This window comes from Scatophagus argus, chromosome 13 (assembly GCF_020382885.2).
Source record: "Scatophagus argus isolate fScaArg1 chromosome 13, fScaArg1.pri, whole genome shotgun sequence".
Classification (NCBI taxonomy): Eukaryota; Metazoa; Chordata; class Actinopteri; family Scatophagidae; genus Scatophagus; species Scatophagus argus.
Genome location: NC_058505.1, coordinates 21,513,477 through 21,533,461, shown reverse-complemented (window position 1 = coordinate 21,533,461; position 19,985 = coordinate 21,513,477). Strand labels below are relative to the sequence as shown.

Genomic DNA, 19,985 nt, shown 5'->3' with positions numbered 1-19,985 from the left:
GTTGAAGATGTACATGACCACCTCACAGAGCTGGTCAGCACAGTCCCTAAGCAGTCTGGGGCTGAGCCCGTCTGGTCCTACAGCTTTCCTGCTCTTCAGCCGCCTCAGTTCTCTCCTCACCTGGTCTGATGCGGGGGGGGGGGGGGGCTGATGGTGGTGGAGGGGCCTGGTGTGAAGTGATGCGAAGACAAAAGGTGAAGACAGTGATGGTCGGGTGGTGGTGGTGGTGTCTGCTGGCCTGGAGATGTATGAAGAAGGGAGAGGAAGGGTGGCAGAGGGGATGGGGTTGGAATTAAATCTGTTGAAAAACAGTTTTAATTCACTTGCTCAGTGCTGGTCGCCTTCAGCTGCCCCTCTGGCTCCATTCAGTCCATGTCCTGAGATGGTCTTCAGGCCCCTCCACTCATCTCATGTGTTGTTCTGCTCCAGCCGCTCCTCCAGCTTCTTACTGTAGCTGTTCTTGGCCCGCCTGATTGCGTACTTGAGTTCACACTGAACTCTCTTCTGCTCCACTGTTGTCTGTCCCCCAGAAGGGAGGGGGAAGAACAGCACAAATCATCAGCGCCGTAAACTCATCGGTCTTATTGGAGAGGGAAAAGACATTTCCCATAATAACGGAGGGTAGATATGGTATGTACCTCTGTATACTCGCCTGGATCTTTCGTCCAGCTCTGCAGCCTCTCCTTCCCTTCCATATTTCCACAGGAATGTCTGGTTTCTCCGTGTAGAGAAGAGTAGGTCCGCATAGAGCTAACAGCTGATCCCTGGTGTAAAATAAAACCATCGAGCCATGGCTGAGGCTGAAGGGGTCCCCCAGAAAGGTCAAAAAGGTCGAAAAATAGCAGAAAGCAAGAAACAAAACTAATAAAAATGGTGTCGCTGTGTGCACATTTGCGACAGGAACCGATCACATTAAACAAAACAGGTAAAACGCCAAAAGACAGTAGAAAAAACTAAAAAGAAGAGAAGAGGGGGCAGAGCTGCCATAACTTGCTGCTGCTCCTGCAGCACCATCTTATGTTGATGATAACACTACATACTGAACTGAGCCGACTCCAACATGCACATATCTCTGCTTTCTTTTGGCTAGTGGTGTTTATCTATAGTTTTAGACAACCTTTCAGTAAGGGGCCTTCAGAAGGCAGTTGAAATAACTGAGAATGAAGTGTATGGGGTCAACTCCAGAGAATTCTCTCAATTGCCTTTGGTGAATAGGTTCAACTTAACAAAATAGTCAGGCTGAACCTTGCTGAAGTCTGACTGAATGTCCCCTTTTAGTTTAGCAGTTACTATATATAGAACACTCATACATCTATCTCATGTAACCTTCACTTGATGAAGACCCCCTAAATGTCAGACTGCAGCCCCCAGAGGAGCTTTGACTTGTGCTGCTCCTTTTGTGTTGTATGACAAGTTTGTACCTGCCTGCCAATAACAATTATGATTTGAATGTGCTTGCATAGATGCTAGAAATTTCTATAAATCTTGTGTAGCTTAAGGTAATCTAAAAGCCCTGTTTATGTCTGAAATTTAACGTTTGCTGTTAGCTTTTTTGGGGTGGGGGTGGACAAGCACGTCTAGTTTAACTTCTTTGCTGGTGTTTTAACTTCATTTTGCAGTGACTTTTCTTGATCTTGTGTAGGCTGATTTCAACAACAATAAATGTTTTTGACCATAACTCAAGAATCCATGCATTAATCATGACTAACTAGGATAAAATGATAAAGTGATTATAACCAAAAGGTTAATGGTTAATTTCAGTGTGACATCATAATGTTTTCCATCCATTAATCAGTTAACTCAGGAACAGAAGGGCAGATCAGGACCATATTTTACATTTGGTCAGATAGTGAATTGGTAATCTCGGGTGTCCACGTTGAAACTGTGCTGAGTGTATAGATGTTCTGTGCTGCTGGGTTGAACATGTGCATGAAGCATTTACATTTTAGACTTTGTAGCTTTGTTGTAGCAGCATTCATATTTAAAACATTGTAGTCCACCACAAGCTCACTGTTGTTTATAACACTGAAATTCAGGCGATTGTTGTTCTCTATCAGTTCTCTATCTGCCATTACATACTTTATATGCTGGACAGACATGGATATAAACTGCCTCTTGACTGGTCTGTCAAGGCAACGGTGAGATATTAACAACAATAAATGGTCCAATAATATTTAATTTACTCAGCTGATCAGTAACACAAATCTGGTTTTATAAAATCTACATTGCCAACAGTCTTTTTTTTATCTGAATGTAGATTCTCATAGGAGAGGCCATTCTGTACTGCTATCTGTCCAGGAGGTCATCAGCCACACAGACTGAGGCCAACATCAACGCTGCAGGCTGTAATTTCAACTCCTACATTCGCAGGGCTGTACGCTTCATAGGTGGGAGGACACATGTATTATACCTTCAAGTGATTATATGTGTGTTTTCAGTGACTGAAAGAAACAATAGGAACAGCTGTAACAGTGACATAACTGTGCGTAAATCACAATGTTGGTGCATAAAAAATCAAAAACTAAGTGTACCAAGTTGTACGGATCCATTGGCTGTTGTTGTAAATGTACTGTTTTTCACAGGTGTCCATATCTTTGGCCTGTGTGTGACAGCACTGATAACTGATATTCTCCAGCTGTCTACTGGTCAACACACTCCCTACTGGTTGGATGTGTGTAAACCCAACTTGACCCACATTAACATGTCCACTTGTGATGAAGCCTTTATTCTGGAGGATATCTGCTCTGGACAAGACATTGGGCTCATCAATGCTGGGAGGTAAGGCCTAGTGTTTTTTTTGTAAGCGAGTCAGTGTGGGATCGAACTAGTGAGTGTGTCAGAGGAAGTGTGTAGGTGTTTGTAAGAGGGTGTTTATGGAGTCATTTTTAATGTTTTGTGTCAGCACACTGACACACAGACTCACACATATGCAGGTTACACTCCTAGACACATTCTCTGCTGTTGTTATGGTTACAAAGCTGTTTGCAGAAAAAACTGTTCACAATGTGGAATGTGGAAAGAGTTAGAAAGAGACTTTAGTACTTTACCACTTTACAACAACTGATTCTACTAGGAACAAAAATGCAGGAAAATGAAGAGCTCCCCGCACAACCAACAGCTGAGGATATGTCCCAGTCCCAATCCTCAACTGGCCCAGAGAGGGGAAAAGTGTCACATCGAAACCTCTAAAAAAATCTGTGGCAGGAAAGACACATGAGGATAATGGCAGAGAACCTGAGAAACACGGACACAGCCAAGCTCAAGGAGATGGAGAAGAAAGCACAGGTGCAAGAGTGCTTGAGACTCAAGCAGGAAAAGGAACTGCTGAGGCTCCAAGAGTACATCCAAAATTTGAATCTGCATCTGCAAGCTTTAGACCCCCTCCAGTTGAGCCTTCAGATGAGTCTACCTACAATGGTAAAAGTAAAGAGGAGCTCATCAAGAGCCTGAGAGAACTGCAAAGACTTGTTGTACTTACAAACATTCAGCTTCAGGTTGCAAATCTTCAGGCAGAAAAAAAAGAAGTGGCGGAAATCAGGCTTGAGCTTAAGGAGAGACTTTACACAGTCCTGAACCTGGCTGAAAGTAATCGAACACCTTTGTCTGGAGCTGGAGGAAAAGACTCACACCTGCCTTGAGCTGGACTCAAAGCTGAAAGCACACATGGAAAAAAAAGTGGAGCCACTCAAAGGGAAGATACAAATCCAAATATGTGAGCAGGTCAGAAAGGTCTTTTACATAGAGGAGACCATAGAGGTCATTGGAGAAGTTGATGCTCCAGATATGGTCCAGGAAACACCAAATGAGGTCCAGGAAACCCCAGATATGGTCCAGGAAACACCAAATGAGGTCCAGAAAACCACAGGTATGGTCCGAGAAACACCAAATGAGGTACAGGAAACCTCAGATATTGTTCAGGAAACACCAGATGTGGTCCAAGAAACCCCAGATATGGTCCAGGGAGCACCAGATACAGTGCATGAACAACCAGATACTTTCCAGAAAGAAACACCAAGTATGGTGTAGGAAACATTAAATCTGGTCCAAGAAACACCAGATGAGGACGAGAAAACTCCACAGAAGGTTGAAGATACACCACAGAGACCTTCTTTGAGGAGACGGTTCAAAAAGTTTCTCACCCCGAAACACTGGCGCATGTACAAGTGAAAGTTAAACATACACACACGCGCACACAAAGGCTGTAACAGATCAACAGATCTGTGAGAGATGGTAGGGTTTACTCCGGGTGCTCCAGTCTGACAATAAATTGAATTGAAATATACACACTTTCTGTATAGTTGGATTTCTATAGAGCATTGTTAAGTATTCTTAATGCTGTTGTTTTACTGTTCATAGTGAGTATTATACTGTTTGCTGATTGAATATGATTTGATGTAACTGAGATGGCAAAGGTTGATGTTCCTTTACATATAGAATTTTATATGTAAATTTTCCAAAATGTTGAAACTGAACAGATGAACAAAGCATAGGACATGATCATAAAGCACTGTTGTACTCAAATTTAACTTATTTAATATTTACAAAACATTTACCATATTTTAGTTACTGTATAAAGGCATGTGGTAACACATACAGAGCTTAGAAATCTATTATGTGCATTTCAGAAAAGAGTAGTATGAATTATACTACGTGGTCTATGTTCATGTTAAAAGAAGCTCTTTAGCCTGATTTCATTGACACTAGCTCACAGTCGTTTGCTGCTTTGTCACCAACAAGCTCTGCCATGTTGGTGTTTTTAAAAACAACAATAATAATAATGATCTTTTCAAAGCATATTTTGATGGTGGGTAATTAATAAGAACAGTTACTTAATAATTAATCAGCTCATTAAAGAATGTAAACAAATAAGAGCGCTACAGTAGTTCAATAAGTGTACAAAATAATAATGGCCGAAGATATCACAGTATCAACATGCAGTTGGAGATGAATGGAGTTGTGGAGCCGCTGTTGGAGTCATCTTATTATTTCAGCCAGGTACAAATGACAGCAATCCAGTGCTGCTGTTGTCTAGTAACAGATACTGCATGTGTGACTGCGTGTAGCATGTAGCTTCCTATTCATTAATTTTGGCATACTCAACATATATATATATATATTACGGCATATTACGGCATGCCATAGTTCAGGAAATTAATATTCAGCAATGATGACGTCAGTCAGGTTTATATTCAAATATTAATTTCCTGAACGGCATGCCATATAGTGCACATACATACATATATATCTATATAGATATATATAGATATATATAGATATATATGTGTGTGTGTGTTTGTGTGTGTGCCTGTAGCATGCAGTTGTCACCCATTAAGCAGGAATATGATTAAATTCTGGAAACACTGTTTCAGGGATAACTGATTTTATCTGCTATTTATATTGCAAGTTAAAGTTGCTTTCAATATATACAGCTCTCGCTATACTGTACTCTATTGCAAATGCCACTTCTGCTCTGGAGACCACAGTTTGCCTGCCCACTTCATCATCAGCTTCAGTGGCAGCTTGTTTAGTCATGCATTCTGCTCCTTTCCTTACCACATGCATGCAGGAAGCTTGTCTGCTTTTAGTCAAGCTTATTTTTTACTTAGCACAGACAGACTTTTATTATATGACAAACTTTATCAAGAAGACAAAGCTACACGAATGCTAAGGCTGAGTATAAAATGGCTACTGGCCTGCTAAAACATATGCATATAGATAGCAAGTAGCACAGTGCATTTTTCACAGTATTAGATGTAAGAGGCACAAGCACAAAACCTCTCTCAAATGTAAAATGTATAATTTTACCAAAATATGACACAATTGTGCACAACCCAAAATGTGGGTGTGCTTCAATTAAACCTTCTGACAGAGAGGCAGGCTTTTTAGAGAAGATGTTACAGAATGTTCTGTACTTCTTTACACAACAGACTGATCAGCTGTTCCACACAGACTCTTAGTTGGTGCAGTGAAATTTTCTAAAGTTGCAGGCATCCTCAAAAATACATCCTGAGCTTTTCAAAAATCTCTTGTTAATTTTATCTTACTTTTTTTAAATATATATAAATCTCTAAAACATCAAGTTCTCTGCACAAATAGAATACTATTTTTGGCGGTCATGAAAACAGTACTATTTGGAGGGGCTTTCATCATGCAGATGTGTTTACTGAATAAATAGCTTTTACTTTTCTCTCAATATTTGCAATTTTGCTGTTGGAACATGATTGTGCATATGAGTTTTCCAATATAAGCTGTTCAATCATTTTAGTGAACTATAACAACGGCATTAAAAAGTAAAAAGATTCAGGGTTCATTTATTTGTCTTTACACAACACAAGGCTGCACAATGAAATCCAAGCTGTAGTCTCTTTATGATACCCAAGAAAAATAATTTCCTGTGGTGAAGTGTGGACTGCCATGTGGCAGCAGGGTTGCTGACTGTCCTTTGGTAAAGTGGCATGTCTCCTCCGCCTGTCAAGGATGTTTTCTTCCATTTGGTAGACACATGGGGGACAAGTTCCAATAATGTTGACAAAGCAGTGGCATAATGAATTACTTCAAATCATAAAGTATATATTGCACCAATACACATGCATTTAAACAAACAGACCTGTGTTTATTTACTTTTTTATAGACACTTCTGTTACTAACATTTTGCAAATGGAACTTCATTGTCTACCTACTACTTGTCTTGACAGAGTGTGCAATCTGTCCCACTGATTTGACTCACTTGTCAACATAGTCAGCAGTTGGAGCTGCAGCACAGCCTGGGAAACACAACTCATGGAGGCAACTAAGGCTCTTTAAAACACAGATTGCTACTATTTGCATGAAAAATCACACTCCTCATAACCATAACTCAGTGAAACGATAAGCGAGAGAAAGATTGTTTTTGGCTCTTTTCACTTTTATTGAGAAGCAGAGGCAGAAGCAGACAGGAAACAGGGGAGTCACAGGGCTATGACATGCAACAAACGTCACCACTGGAATCAAACCAGCAACACTGCAAAGGCCATGTGGCCACATTGCATGTCGGGTAATCATTCTGCTATCAATGCATTCTCAAAATCAGCTTGCTTTGACGTTTTAGAAAAAATAAGTCTAAATTTTTAATGAGTTATTAATGTTTCATCATTATTTAGATTTAAACACAGTTCATTTTAATCATACATTGCACTGTCAGCGTAAGTGGTACGACTTTAGTTCATTACTAGGATTTACTTTTGTAATACTTGGCTACAAAGTAGCAAAACACACATCAGAGATGCTGAGTCGTTGGCCTCCCTTTGTCCTTTATACACTGCATTTATGAAGCAACTGCTTGGGCAGAGTTACCACCAGACACACACACACAATCACACATACATGTCCAAGTTTCTTTGAAAGTCACTCGCCAGTTGCAGATGAATATTCAGCTTTGTCCTTAGCTGTCTTAACATGTTAATTAGCAGAAAGAACACTATTTTCTTTCTTTTTTTCTAGGAAGTCTTTCCCCTCCCAGCATGCAACTCTGGCTGCCTTTGCTGCTGTCTACATCTCAGTAAGCGGTTAAAGCACACACTCATAAGGCCTTTAACATTTACAAATATTAAAATACATGTTTTTATTTCACTTATCTGAGTTGACTATCACAGGTGTAGGATTATCTGTTTTTATATATGATTGGCTCAAGTGAAACTGTATGTTTCAGATGTATTTCAACACAGTGCTGACAGACTCGGCCAAGCTGCTGAAGCCTCTCCTGGTATTCTCGTTTGTCATGCTGGCCATCTTGGCCGGGTTAACCAGGATCATCCAGTTCAGAAACCATCCCGTCGACGTCTACTGCGGATGGATACTGGGAGCTGCCATTGCAGTTTATCTGGTAACACTGTCACATAGTTACAAGCTTGTTTTTTGTGTAACTTTTATTTTCTTGTGTTTTTTTTTACATTTATTTTAGTAATTCTTACAAATACACTTTCCTACTACATTGAAATAGCCAAGATTATGGAAGAAACACATTTGCAAAACTGCAAAAAAAAAAATTCTTTTTTTTTTTTTATGGACTTTGCTTTGCGCATTGGGGTACAGTCATACTGGAATAGAAAAGGACCCCAATCCATTGCCACAAAGTTGGAAGCACAGAATTGACCAAAATGTATTGGTATGCTGAAGCACAAGTACTCTAAGTAAGGGGCCTAACACAACCCCTGAAGAATTAGAAGAATATTAGTATTTAATAAATATTTAATGAGTATTAAAAGTCAGAAATGTACATGCATAATGGGTGACACAAGGTATGGTGATAAAAAATAATGGATAAGCTGTAGGCACTTCCTTTTTAGTGTTAGAGTGTATTATTTTCTATATTGGCACACTTATTTTTACTGTCTGAAATTATGACCACTTAATTCCATCGCAGAGGAAGAAAGAAAGAAAATCTTCTTCATGTTCAGTTGTTAATAATTTGTTTGTACGCACTTTAACCCATGATCTCATCAGTGGTACCATGTGTTACAGTTGCTATAGTTACCCACAATGTAAATTTACCTTACATGGATTGTATCAGCCAAGAAGAGTATTTTTCCTCCATGATATGATGTATATTCTGTTAATTTTGTTAATAAATTCCTGTAGAGGATGTGATAGGCAGATGTTATGTTCTAAATTATCAGTGGGGGGTATATATGGGTCAGTGTATTATTCAGTAGAATTTTATGGATTTGAAAGAAGACATGGATGTTCAGCTCTTGTGTAGAAACTGGTGGATATTCACACAATATACTTGATACCTCCTACACACCATCAGCCTCCAGCCCACACACCCTAGACATGTCCAGCATGCACACAAACATGAGTGGCACTGGAGCAGTTACAGTTATGGGCGCACACACACACACACACACACACACAGCCCTTTTCAACTGCCTACACTTTTGTTGTTATGCCTTCTCCTCTAGGAAGGAACATTGGTTACAGAAATGTGAAGTTGTGCACTGAAACATCAAGTCTTCAGCAGACAATGTAGAATCACCAGTTAATTAACACAGTTTAAACTAAATACATTTCACTGGTAGAGGCCCCTTATTTTTATGCAAATAAAGAATTATTGACGTGGGAAAAGAATCTCTGTGATGAACTTAAAGTGCAAGATTTTTATCCTCCCTTTACAGGGTTCACGTAGTGATTCTAGTTATGCATATTTGTTTTTCAGGCAATAATTTTGCATAGTGCAGGTTTCATTGGACTAGTTCCTTTTTTGGCATTGTATCGTGTTAAGTAAATAAATTGAAGTAGATTGGCAGCCCCCACTTGTCTCTGTGCTGTAGCGCATAAGTGCTGCACTGGATCAGGTTTAGCGGGAATTTTACTGATTATAAATTTTCACCTACAGTAAACAGTTTCTATTCCAGTTACATTATTTTAATAGAATGTTTTCAACTGCATGTAAATCTTGCCATGTCAGATGCCCTTGGTATATTACTGGTTGTGTCTCTGCTCTGGCTCTGATGAGGTAGTGGTAGTGTGGTGTATGGTGTATGAGAAGTTAAAGCAATTGAGAATGAAAATAAGTCTAGTCATCATGCAGAATGGTCCCTTTGAGCGTTCTATTAACTGTCAAATAAATATAGTAAAAGTATAAAATCATGTTGAAATAATCAAGTCATGTACAGGTACTTCAAAAGTGTACTTAAGACGCATCCATTGTGCACCAATAACTGTAGCACAAATAGAGAGTAATTATAAAGTCATGAAACTTTCTCAGTTACACAGAAATATTTAATGTTAGCTAACGTTAGTTAAAATGAAACATTGTATATAATGTTAGTTTATCTTATCAAAGTATATAATGATAATAATACTATAATAATAATAATAATATAATAATACTGTAGCCTATATAATGTTAGCAAACATTATGTCAGATTAAATAATGTGTATGATGTTAGCTGTCATCTTCTAGTATTTTACATGGCTGCTACCTGAAACTGGATTTGCCAAACATTTTTATGCATATGTGTTTGTTACATGTCCTTCTGTCACTGTGTGTATGCGTTTGTATGCAGGGTGTGTATGCAGTGGGGAATTTCCAGCCCAGTGAAGATCGGTCCAGAAGTCGACCATCTCCCCCCACCCTGAGAGAGCCCCCACTCTCCTCCCTACCCAATGTCAGCCAATCAACAATTAGCAACAGCCACCAAGGTAAAATCATGCCTGCCAGGTGTCTCTCAGAATTACAAGCTATATCACCCTCACCCTAACTTTATTATCATGAAGCCCATTCTGTGAAGCTTAGGGATGGTAAAATAACACCTATGTATTAGCTTATACTAAATAAATTTCCCCTTAGCCTCCTTAATATATTTTGCACAATTTTTTTAACCATTCTTCATTACTCATATTACACCTGAGATCCTTCTGCCAGATGATCCTCAGATTTTTAGAAATATCTTTTTGTAATCCTTTAACGATTTTGTAAAGCACAGCCGCCTTGTGTACTATACTCAGTAAATCCATAAATTCCATCAATGGATTCTTACTCTGAATGAAGTGGCCCTTGGTGATACAATCTACTTTCAGAAAAGCATTGCACTATGTCGGAAAAAGATAAAAAAAACACTCCATCTGCATACAAGTCACTTATGTGTATTCCCATTTACAAAAGCTAGGCCCGAACACTAATTTTGAAAGAGTTGAAATCCCTGTTCCACTCGGTCAAATGTGCAAAAGAGCTTCCTCTGGTGTCGGATTAGAGCGATTCACCCCCATAAGATGTATTAGCCTTCACATGTGAGCAGCTGACGACCTGTTTTGATAAAACTAAGCTGAACACCATTTATGAAGCCTTGTAGTACTTTCTCTAAATGTAATGCCATTGTCTTTGTCAAGATCTTACACTCTACCCTAAGAAGGCTTACAGGTCTGAAATTAGATGGATCTGAAGTATCTCTGTCCTTTGAGGGTATAAGAGAAATTAAAGCATCATTGAAAGTACCAAGTGGTGAGCTTGAGTCAAGTGCTTCCAAGTATACATCATATAAAATGGGAGCCAGAATATCAACAAATTGTGTATACTACTCAATTGGGAAGCCATCCAAACCTGGTGACTTACCAATTTACATGGATAGAACAGTGACTCTAATCTCTTTCTCTGTTACAGGAGCATCCAGGTTTTCTTTTTGCTCGCTGGAGACAGTGGGAAACTGAAAACCTGAGAAAAACAAGTGCATTTCCTCAGTGCTAGGCATACATTAGCATGTGCAAAGATCTTTTACCTTTTACCCTTTTAATACTTTCTATCCCACTTAATCATTGAAATGTTATTAGTGTTATCCCATTGTTTCAATTGCCCCCTTTGTAAAAGTGTGAGAATGAGAGTAAAGAGTAAATTCTCTCTCTTATGGATTCACTGGTCACCCTATATCCACTTCAGTCAGATCCTCTGTCAGCATCTGAATTGCAGCTCTGCCCCTTGCATAAACTTACCAATGGGCTCATTCTTATCAATCAAGCCATCCATTACCTGATTGAAATCACATGTCAGTATGTCCTGACCCTTCATATTTCCTATCATTCTGTTAACTACTGTACATGAAATAAATCAGGTTCTTCCTTGTTAGGTGCATGTATATTGCATAGCACTGTCCTAACACTATTGATCAGTGCTTCTTAACCACTACTTTTGAACAAAATCTGTCATGGCAGGTATGGGGTAAAAAAGCACGACACACTTCTATATGTTGTATATGTCTATATGCTTTATGTGCAGCTGATAAGATACTGAAGCCCTCATTTTAAACTAGCTAATTGGCCATACTTATTTCCAGTTCAACAGGCTATCTGTATGTCTTTGTTTAAAATGGAAATTATTGATTAAAAATTCAAGATTGGTGGAATTCCTCAAGAGACCCTTGTTGGTATTGAAAGGAGTCCAGGCTAATATCCAACATATCAGTATAGTTCAATGTAAACTTAAACTAATTTATAGTCAGAAGTGAGTGGCAATCCATTGCTCCATCTTGTATTAGATAATAATTGTTTTAAAACTGTGTGTGCTTATGAGAAATGTCATCACGCTCGTATATTGTTTGGACTGTCCGATTCCCACAGAGGTTGCTGCTGGAAAGCACAAATGTCATTTTGTGCACAGGAAAAGAAACTCGAAGTGTCTCCATCAGGTGACTATGCTCACCCTTAGAGATAGGGTCGAAGCCAGTTGAGGTGGTTAGGGCATCTGATGTGGATCCGGGCACATACCTTTGGAGAACAGCCTGAATAAACTCAGAACATGCTGGAGGGATTACATATCTCATTTGGCACTGAAAGCCTTGGCATCCTCCAGGGGGATCTGGAAATGTTGAGAGAAGCATCTGGACTACCTAGCTTACTTTTCTGCCACTACTTCAGATAAGCAGCAGAAAATGGATGGATGGCTGGATGGAAGACATTTTGCAGTATGACTTATTCCTGTTGTCCAATTATAGGTCACCACACCCTGGCTCCCAGCCAACCAGAGCCCATCATCACAAGGACTTCTTCCCACACCTTGTCCCCCAACCGACCACAGCCCATCCTAACACGAAGTTCCTCCTACCGAGAGCCCTCTCTGTCCAATCTCAAGAGAGCCAGTGCTGAGGTGGAAGTGATAAGTCCATCCAGTCCCCTGGGCAACCATGACAACATGACAACTTTTAGCAGCAGCACACTGCCAAGGTAAATATTTAGAGCGAAGCTTTTATTCACAGGTATGGTTTGGGAGAGAAAATAATGTGCTAGAATTTTGCTTACGCATAACACATCACGTTTAGCTGTCACAAACTGCTCCGTCTGTTGAATGCTGTTTTCCTAACAGCCTTAATGCTCAATTTTAGGGATAGAGAACTGTACTTTGTCATGCCTTTTTAGCATGAAAAGTTATTGGAAGAAACCACTGCAGGCAATAAGTTGATCGAGTTTAATGCAGTAATGGCATCAGAACATATATGTGATACATTATCATAATATCACTATAAGTATATAGTTTATATACTTTAATACAAGTGTATCAATATATTTCACAACACCCAACACTCAACACCTAGTTCATACAAAGTAGCTAGAGGCATGTTAAAGTAAATAATGGGGTTTGTAGAGATCCACAGCCAAGATAAACCAAGGGTTTATCAAGCAGTTAATCCGGGGAGGATTGAATCTAGTAATAGATGCATAACACACAATTGCCTTAAGATAAGGTTAGCCTCAATAAAAAGTTTTCAATAAGAGGTCTTCTTCTAATCTTGTTTTTTGTTGTACACTGTAACCACTATGCGTATTTTAATAATCCTCTTAAGGATTCTGGGTGGCACATTCGTTAGCTACCCTACTGCCTCTTGGACATTAACTGGATGTAGCTTCAGCTAAGGCTATAGTATCAGGTTAGAGGATTTTGAATAATTGGTTGCTTAACAAATACTGCAGCAAAACTATGGAAGTATTTTTAATGTTGCTGGCATATGAGCAAATAAGGGGGACTTAGATTATCCTGCTGGCCTGCAGAATAACTTATTGACAAGTTTTTGCAGCTGTCTTGATGTTGTGAAATGGTTCCCACTTTTGAAAGCCCTGACTCTCTGGTGAAATCTGAAAACTGATCATTATGTCTTGTTCTTCAAGGTATGGGCAATTCAAAAGCTACCTCATGATGATGATGAGTCTTTATCCTCTCCATTTAGCAGCATTATCCCACACAGTGGCTGACTCAGCCTGTACTGGCTACAGCATAGCTGTAAATTGTGATTGAAAGGTTTAGTTCATGTTTGTCTCTTAACAGCTTGTCTCATCACAGTTTTTTTGTCATCTGTGGTCACATCATGGAAGAAATATAATTGCATGTGTTATCTTCCATCATTCCCACAATGTTTTATCAGCTCTTCTCTATTAGCATGAGCAATCTGTCATCTTTGTCTGTGGTGGAAACAATGAGGGAACAGGAAAAGTGAATTGAGATGTGACAGAATTGACAGGAGCATGACAAACATGGTTTCTGGCATACCCCTGGAGCATACTGCACTGTAAATTTTTGACCGTCAGTTCATAGTAAAGTACTGGCTACTAGTTGCACTACTTTCACAGTAATTTGCCTGAACTATTTCACAGTAAATTACAATAAATTGGCAGCCATGCGCATAAAATGACTATAATATAGATGTATGTAACTGTAGAATTACAGTATCTTGCTGTACATTAAATTACAATAATTGCATATATACATACTTCCATCCATCCATCCATTTTCTGTATCGATACCACTTTACCCATCAGGGTCAGGGGGCTAGAGCCTGTCCCAACTGACTACGGGCGAGAGTTTGTTTGCCTTTGCTAACTGCCTAACTTTTGAATTAAAGACTGTAAATTGTTCAGACATCTGCTCTCATTTGATTCTTACAGACAGCACACGATGCTTAGAAAAACTTTTTTTTTTTTTTTTTTTTTTTTTTTACATGGATTTAAAAAGGTCCAGAACAGGTTAACTGGCTACTCTACATTGCCCCTAGGTTTGAGTGCATGTGTGAGTTGCAGTGTGGTTGTCTGTCTTTGTGTGTCAGCCCTGCGATTGACCAGTCCAGGGTGTACCCAGCCTCTCACCTGTAGCCAACTGGGATAGGCTCCAACCCCCTGTGACCCTGACGGATAAGCAGAATAGAAAATGGATGGATGGTTGATCCAGAGCAGCACACTGAAGAAATCTATGTATTCCTCAAGCTAAATGAATTTTAAATTGCTCTATTTGCCTCCAAACCCCTAAAATCTGAACAAATAAGCAGTGCTGATACACAACCTCTATATTTTATTCATCCCCAAGGAAAATTCACAAATGTGTACAATTTGGTCTGAGATTTATTTGAGAGCATTAAATGGTCATTTGTGTGCACAATATATTCATTTGAGAAAGCAGTTTGCTTATTTGAGAGCACCAAGTATTGAGCTTGCTGGTAAGCTAGCAAGCTGTGGTCAGCAGTGAGCAATTGAGAGTGTGAGCTCACTTCAATAAAATGCAGAATCACTCTTGAATCTCTTTGTTCATAAACTTTCTTTGCCCCTTCCTCAGGTCCCATGGAGGTTCCTCTTTTGACGAGGGTCGCATTCCTCGGCGTCATGCCTCCATCCATGCCTCAATGGACTCAACCCGATCCAAACAACTGCTCAGCCAATGGAAGAATAAGAATGATAACAGGAAGCTGTCCCTGCAGGTGATGGATGGAATAAGACCAGCCTCCTCATCATCTCCTCAGAGGAACATGGAGCTACGCTGCTCCTCTGAACCTTCTCCCATGGGCCTAGAGGTAGAGTTCCGTGGAGGAACACATCTACCGTCAGTTGCTGGTCAGGAAACAGAACTGCGTGCTGGTACCCATATTCCTGCTCAGTACATGAAACTAGCAGCAAGCTCTATTCCAATGGCCAATCATAATCACCTGGCCCATAATGGCAGCACTGGATTGGCTGGTGGGGCCAGAGTGTCTATTCAATCCCGGCCTGGATCCTCCCAATTGGTCCACATTCCTGAGGAGGAAAACCTCACTAGCAGGGATCAGGAGAGTGAGTCAGAGGACAGCATTATGGATGGAGGTGGCTCAGTGAGGGAAAAATGGCTGAGAGTGGCTGAGAAAACCACCATCCCCTGCAGGCCACTCAGTGCTGGAGGACAGCCTCGTCTCATGCAGGTTAATCATTCTTTTCCCCTACCTGCCTTGGTAGCTTTATAGTTAGGATACAACAAGTGTCAAGGTAAAGTTTGAGCACAGTGTTGTATTTGGTGATAGACGGTTCTCAGCAAGGGCATCCTTTACCCTGAAGGAACACAGGCTTGTGAGCTTTGGTAATGCCTTGACATACCTGCCAGGCAAGTAGTGATGTGTGCCTTCTCCTAATTGTCAAATGGGGGAAATGGGAGGGAATACTTGGCTGTTATCAGCAAAGAAGTTTTCAGAGAAGCCATTGAGTATATCACAGTACCAAGTGTCCTTGTGCAGGCTCTCTCTTAATCAGTGTGCTTCAAATTTTTTTCAACAATTTGTGATAAGGTTAGAAATTCATTCTAGGTGCCATAAAACTGTAAAATGTCAGTGCATACTGTAGGTTTTGTGGACAGCTGCATTCATAGTGTTTTTGTTAAAAGGCACCTAGTAGAGCAGATTACTTGATCAGGACTAAGTAGCACCCAGCACCAAATTCAGAATAACTCATATTTCACTGTCACCTTCGTATTCTAGGTGATAGCCTTATCCAAACAGCAGGGTCTACTTCACTCTCCTCGGTCAGAGGATGGTGGTAGCACTGTCAGCTGCACTGGATCAATACGGTACCGAGCCCTGACGGATCAGGACCCATCACCACCAGCCTCCACCACTGGAGCAGTGGGAGGAGGAGGTCTGTATTGCTAATAGAGTATGTATACATTCATGGCAAGCACTGTTATACATCTAGGAGTATTTACCTACTCTTCACGCAAAGATTTGAAGTTGGTAAAGGAGCTAGCTTAATTCTATACTTTCTTTCTAGCATAAACAAGGATGGTAAGGAGTGTGAGCTGATGTATCAGAATCTGATAGAATCTGATTCTGGACTCTCTTTCTAAGCCACAGAAGACATTTATTCATTATTTAGTTATTTTTGATTCATTCATTTGTGTTGTTCTTTTATCAGGAGGTTTGGAAAGAAGTGGCAGTATCGTTCGTGTTGAAGCCCACCCTGAGTCCAGATCACACAAACCTGTGGTGAAACCTCCCAGCATTGACGGAAGTGGCTCCTGGAGATGGAAACCACCAGAACAACGAGCTTCGCTGCGACAGTCAACTTTCACCCTCAACGACCTAAACAGACACACAGACAGCTGTGATTCACTGAGGGATGGAGGGTCAGTGGATGGTAGGAAGAGTGTGACAGGGACTGAAATGGAGAGCGAGGGGGGCGGAGATGGAGGGGGAGTGGGAATGGGAGGAGGAGGTGTATATACAAACCATCCACATGTTGTACACCCCTTACATCCCTTACATCCCAACAACCCCAACAACTACCAGCACCCCAATTTAAACCCAAGCAATTCCAACAATCCCAACTTTAATAATGCTCACATTAACTTCAGCCCCAACTCCACTAACTCCAATATGCCGTACACCCCCACTGTCACCTTTGCCCCTCCCTTTCATCCCCACCCACAGGCCATTACAACCATCAGGGTTACTCCAGTGGAGGGAACAGCTGCCAGCAGCGACGGCGGCTCAGACTGCCAGTCAGTTACTTCATCCAGCCGTGAGTCAACCCTGAGGAGGAAGAGTGACTCCCACATCGTCCATGTCCCTGATCGAGGGCCTACCCCTACCCCCAACCTTGACAACAACCATGACAGTAACCGCCTCGACAACGAAAGCAGCAACCGTTTCCATGAAAATCTACGAAGTTTTCAAGAAAACCCCATCCACCCAAACCTCCCTAACCACCCCAGCCACCCCAACAGGCAGTTGTTTGGTCGTCCCGGCCCAACCCCTCCCCCCACCTTACCCCGCCCCATCCTGACTCACACTCCGTCTCCTACCCTGGGGTTGGCTTATAAAGAATGACACTCTCAGTGTTAAGTTGATCCATCTACACCTGTGATAAAAATGTACTCTACTTTCAGTGGAGATGCTGCTTGGGCCAAACAAAACTTCACATACGGAAAGAAAATTTGGTTATTTCTCGCCACCACCCAGAGTCAATTAATAGGAGATGGCGGCAAACTTGCTAGTCCCACCCACTACCTATTCACTTGACCAATCAGGGGACAATATATGGTGTATTGTGACCCCATAGCATCCCAACTGATTTAGTAAGCATTAATGTTGTCTTACTAGGAGACTGTAGGCTTATTTAAGTCTACTAGCAATAGGTTCATGATCCACTTTGGATCACAAGCCATAGAGAGTACAAATACAAATAGCCCTGCCCCGGATCTCCAACCAGCCAGAAAGAACTATAGTCAGGGGTGAGTTTGACTCAACATAGGATTCAACATTTTTCCTTGTTTTTTTTTTTTGTTTTTTTATCTTGGATACACCAGTAATTTTTTTGTAAATGTTATATATTGAGTGCACTTGCCTTATAGGCACAATGATAATGGGCTAAATAAACTGCTGACCCTTTGACTCACACAGAAGGAGAGACTCCAGCCTCCTCATCTTGTTCCCTAACTCTCAACTAGCAAGGATGAAATCAGCCTAATGACTCTGTCCCCATTTTCTCTGACTGCTAGGTCAGCTGTAAATGGGATAACAATCTTATCACAATATTTATACATAAAGTATATTCTCAGCTTTCATTCTGTTGTCAGACACAGTAACATATATAACCTTAACAGTGTAACCACATTAGATGGAAATTTGCATTCAAAGTCCATAACTGTGCTGTGTTTGTACATAGAGTTGTGGGTGGCCACAGTGGAAATGAAATTCATGGTCTGAATTGTGTCTGGGCTATAAGGAGTCCCTTTGGGGCAATAACAGTATCTCTTAGTTCATGGTGGTATTGTGTTTGTGTTGGATAAGAACAATATCATGGGGCATACATCGTGTTGAAATATAGTAAAAATAAGCGCTCTATTTTTTACATGCTGTGTTTTATTGGTGTGCAGTGTATGAATTATCCTTATTGTGTAGTAGCTGTACTGTACACTGACACATGCAGCATGTTAATCATCTGAACAATATTATACCATATACAAGTCCAAAGAAGGAAGTATTTTATTTTCTTTGTTTGCTTAACGTTATGAACTCATCATGTCTCCCAGAATAGATGTTACTACAGTTGAGTTTTCAAGCAGATGTTTGGAAAGCTAATATATCGAGAATAAAGTCATGATATTTTGACAGAAATGTTGCAGTATTATGGAAATAACAGGGAAAATGAAAATACTGTAATAATAAAATGCAATCAAGTCAGTGTAATAAGGGACAAAATGGATAAAAAGATTCAAAAAAGTTAAATATTAAAAGATATAGTTATAAATATAAAAATCATTACTGTGCACAAAAATTGTCATTTTGAAGACATGATATTACAAGAATAGAATACAAGTTTAACAATATCATACAAACATTCAAAAGCAGAAGGAATTGTAAGAATTGTAATTTTAAGAAAAATGTTAGTATTTGTAAAAAAAAAAAAAAAAAAAGAATTTGTAAAAAAATTAATTTTACAATAAAGCCATAATATTACAAGAATTCATTCGTAATTGCACAAGATACAAGAACCTTGTCATAATTTTAACAAAGCTTTGTTCCATTTAAAAAAAATAAATAAAAAAATAACAACAAAATATTTTATGTTGTATGGTATGGTTGCAAGCAGCTGTTCATATAGTTGCAGAAGACTTGACGTGTATGTCCTAAAATCGATAATAAAATGGTGCGTATTTCTGAAACCCATAACTTCAGATCCTCAACAAACTATAGGCTGGTAAGCTACTCTAACCATTTTACGACAATAGGATTATTTATATCTATATATAAAAAGAATTTTACACTATCATTCTGCAAATGTTAAATTTTCCTTTGAATATCTCAAATTAATTTTCATAATATTGCAACCTCTTTTCTGGTGAAACTACAACTTTATTTGAAAGTTACAGCTTTTCTCTGAAATTACAACTTCATACTCATACAATTATGATTTTTTTCTCAAAACTTTTATAGCATAATGATTTTTTCCAATTTATTGTTGAACCCCCCACCCCCACATGAAATTGTACAATAATTTTGGTATTTTGTATGTGTGGTTAAAGAAAACTCTCAATGAATACTGGAGAGAAATAACCTTTTGAATGTCCTGCACTGATCACCTGACAGAACACACCATTTGGCCTACTCAGAAGACATGATCATTTTCTTAGCCCAGTGTTTAAATTCCATGTTTAACTGAGAGCCCAAGTGCCATCAGAAGAAGAGTCATGTGGCTAAGGGCTAGTCACATACATGTCAGTACAGGATAGT

At 39.8% G+C, this 19,985-nt stretch overlaps 1 protein-coding gene across 1 annotated transcript in view; it reads left to right on the top strand.

Moving 5' to 3' along the window:
• The window catches only part of LOC124069753 (phospholipid phosphatase-related protein type 4-like), a 34,667-nt gene extending 14,682 nt beyond the window's left edge, over positions 1 to 19,985 (top strand). Inside the window, exons 3-11 of the mRNA XM_046409167.1 lie at positions 2,258 to 2,387; positions 2,583 to 2,778; positions 7,480 to 7,537; positions 7,688 to 7,861; positions 10,047 to 10,182; positions 12,465 to 12,693; positions 15,068 to 15,683; positions 16,233 to 16,389; positions 16,666 to 19,985. Of these exons, the coding sequence (XP_046265123.1) occupies positions 2,258 to 2,387; positions 2,583 to 2,778; positions 7,480 to 7,537; positions 7,688 to 7,861; positions 10,047 to 10,182; positions 12,465 to 12,693; positions 15,068 to 15,683; positions 16,233 to 16,389; positions 16,666 to 17,579 (2,610 nt within the window). The 3' untranslated portion in view covers positions 17,580 to 19,985. The remainder of the gene's footprint in view (positions 1 to 2,257; positions 2,388 to 2,582; positions 2,779 to 7,479; positions 7,538 to 7,687; positions 7,862 to 10,046; positions 10,183 to 12,464; positions 12,694 to 15,067; positions 15,684 to 16,232; positions 16,390 to 16,665) is intronic.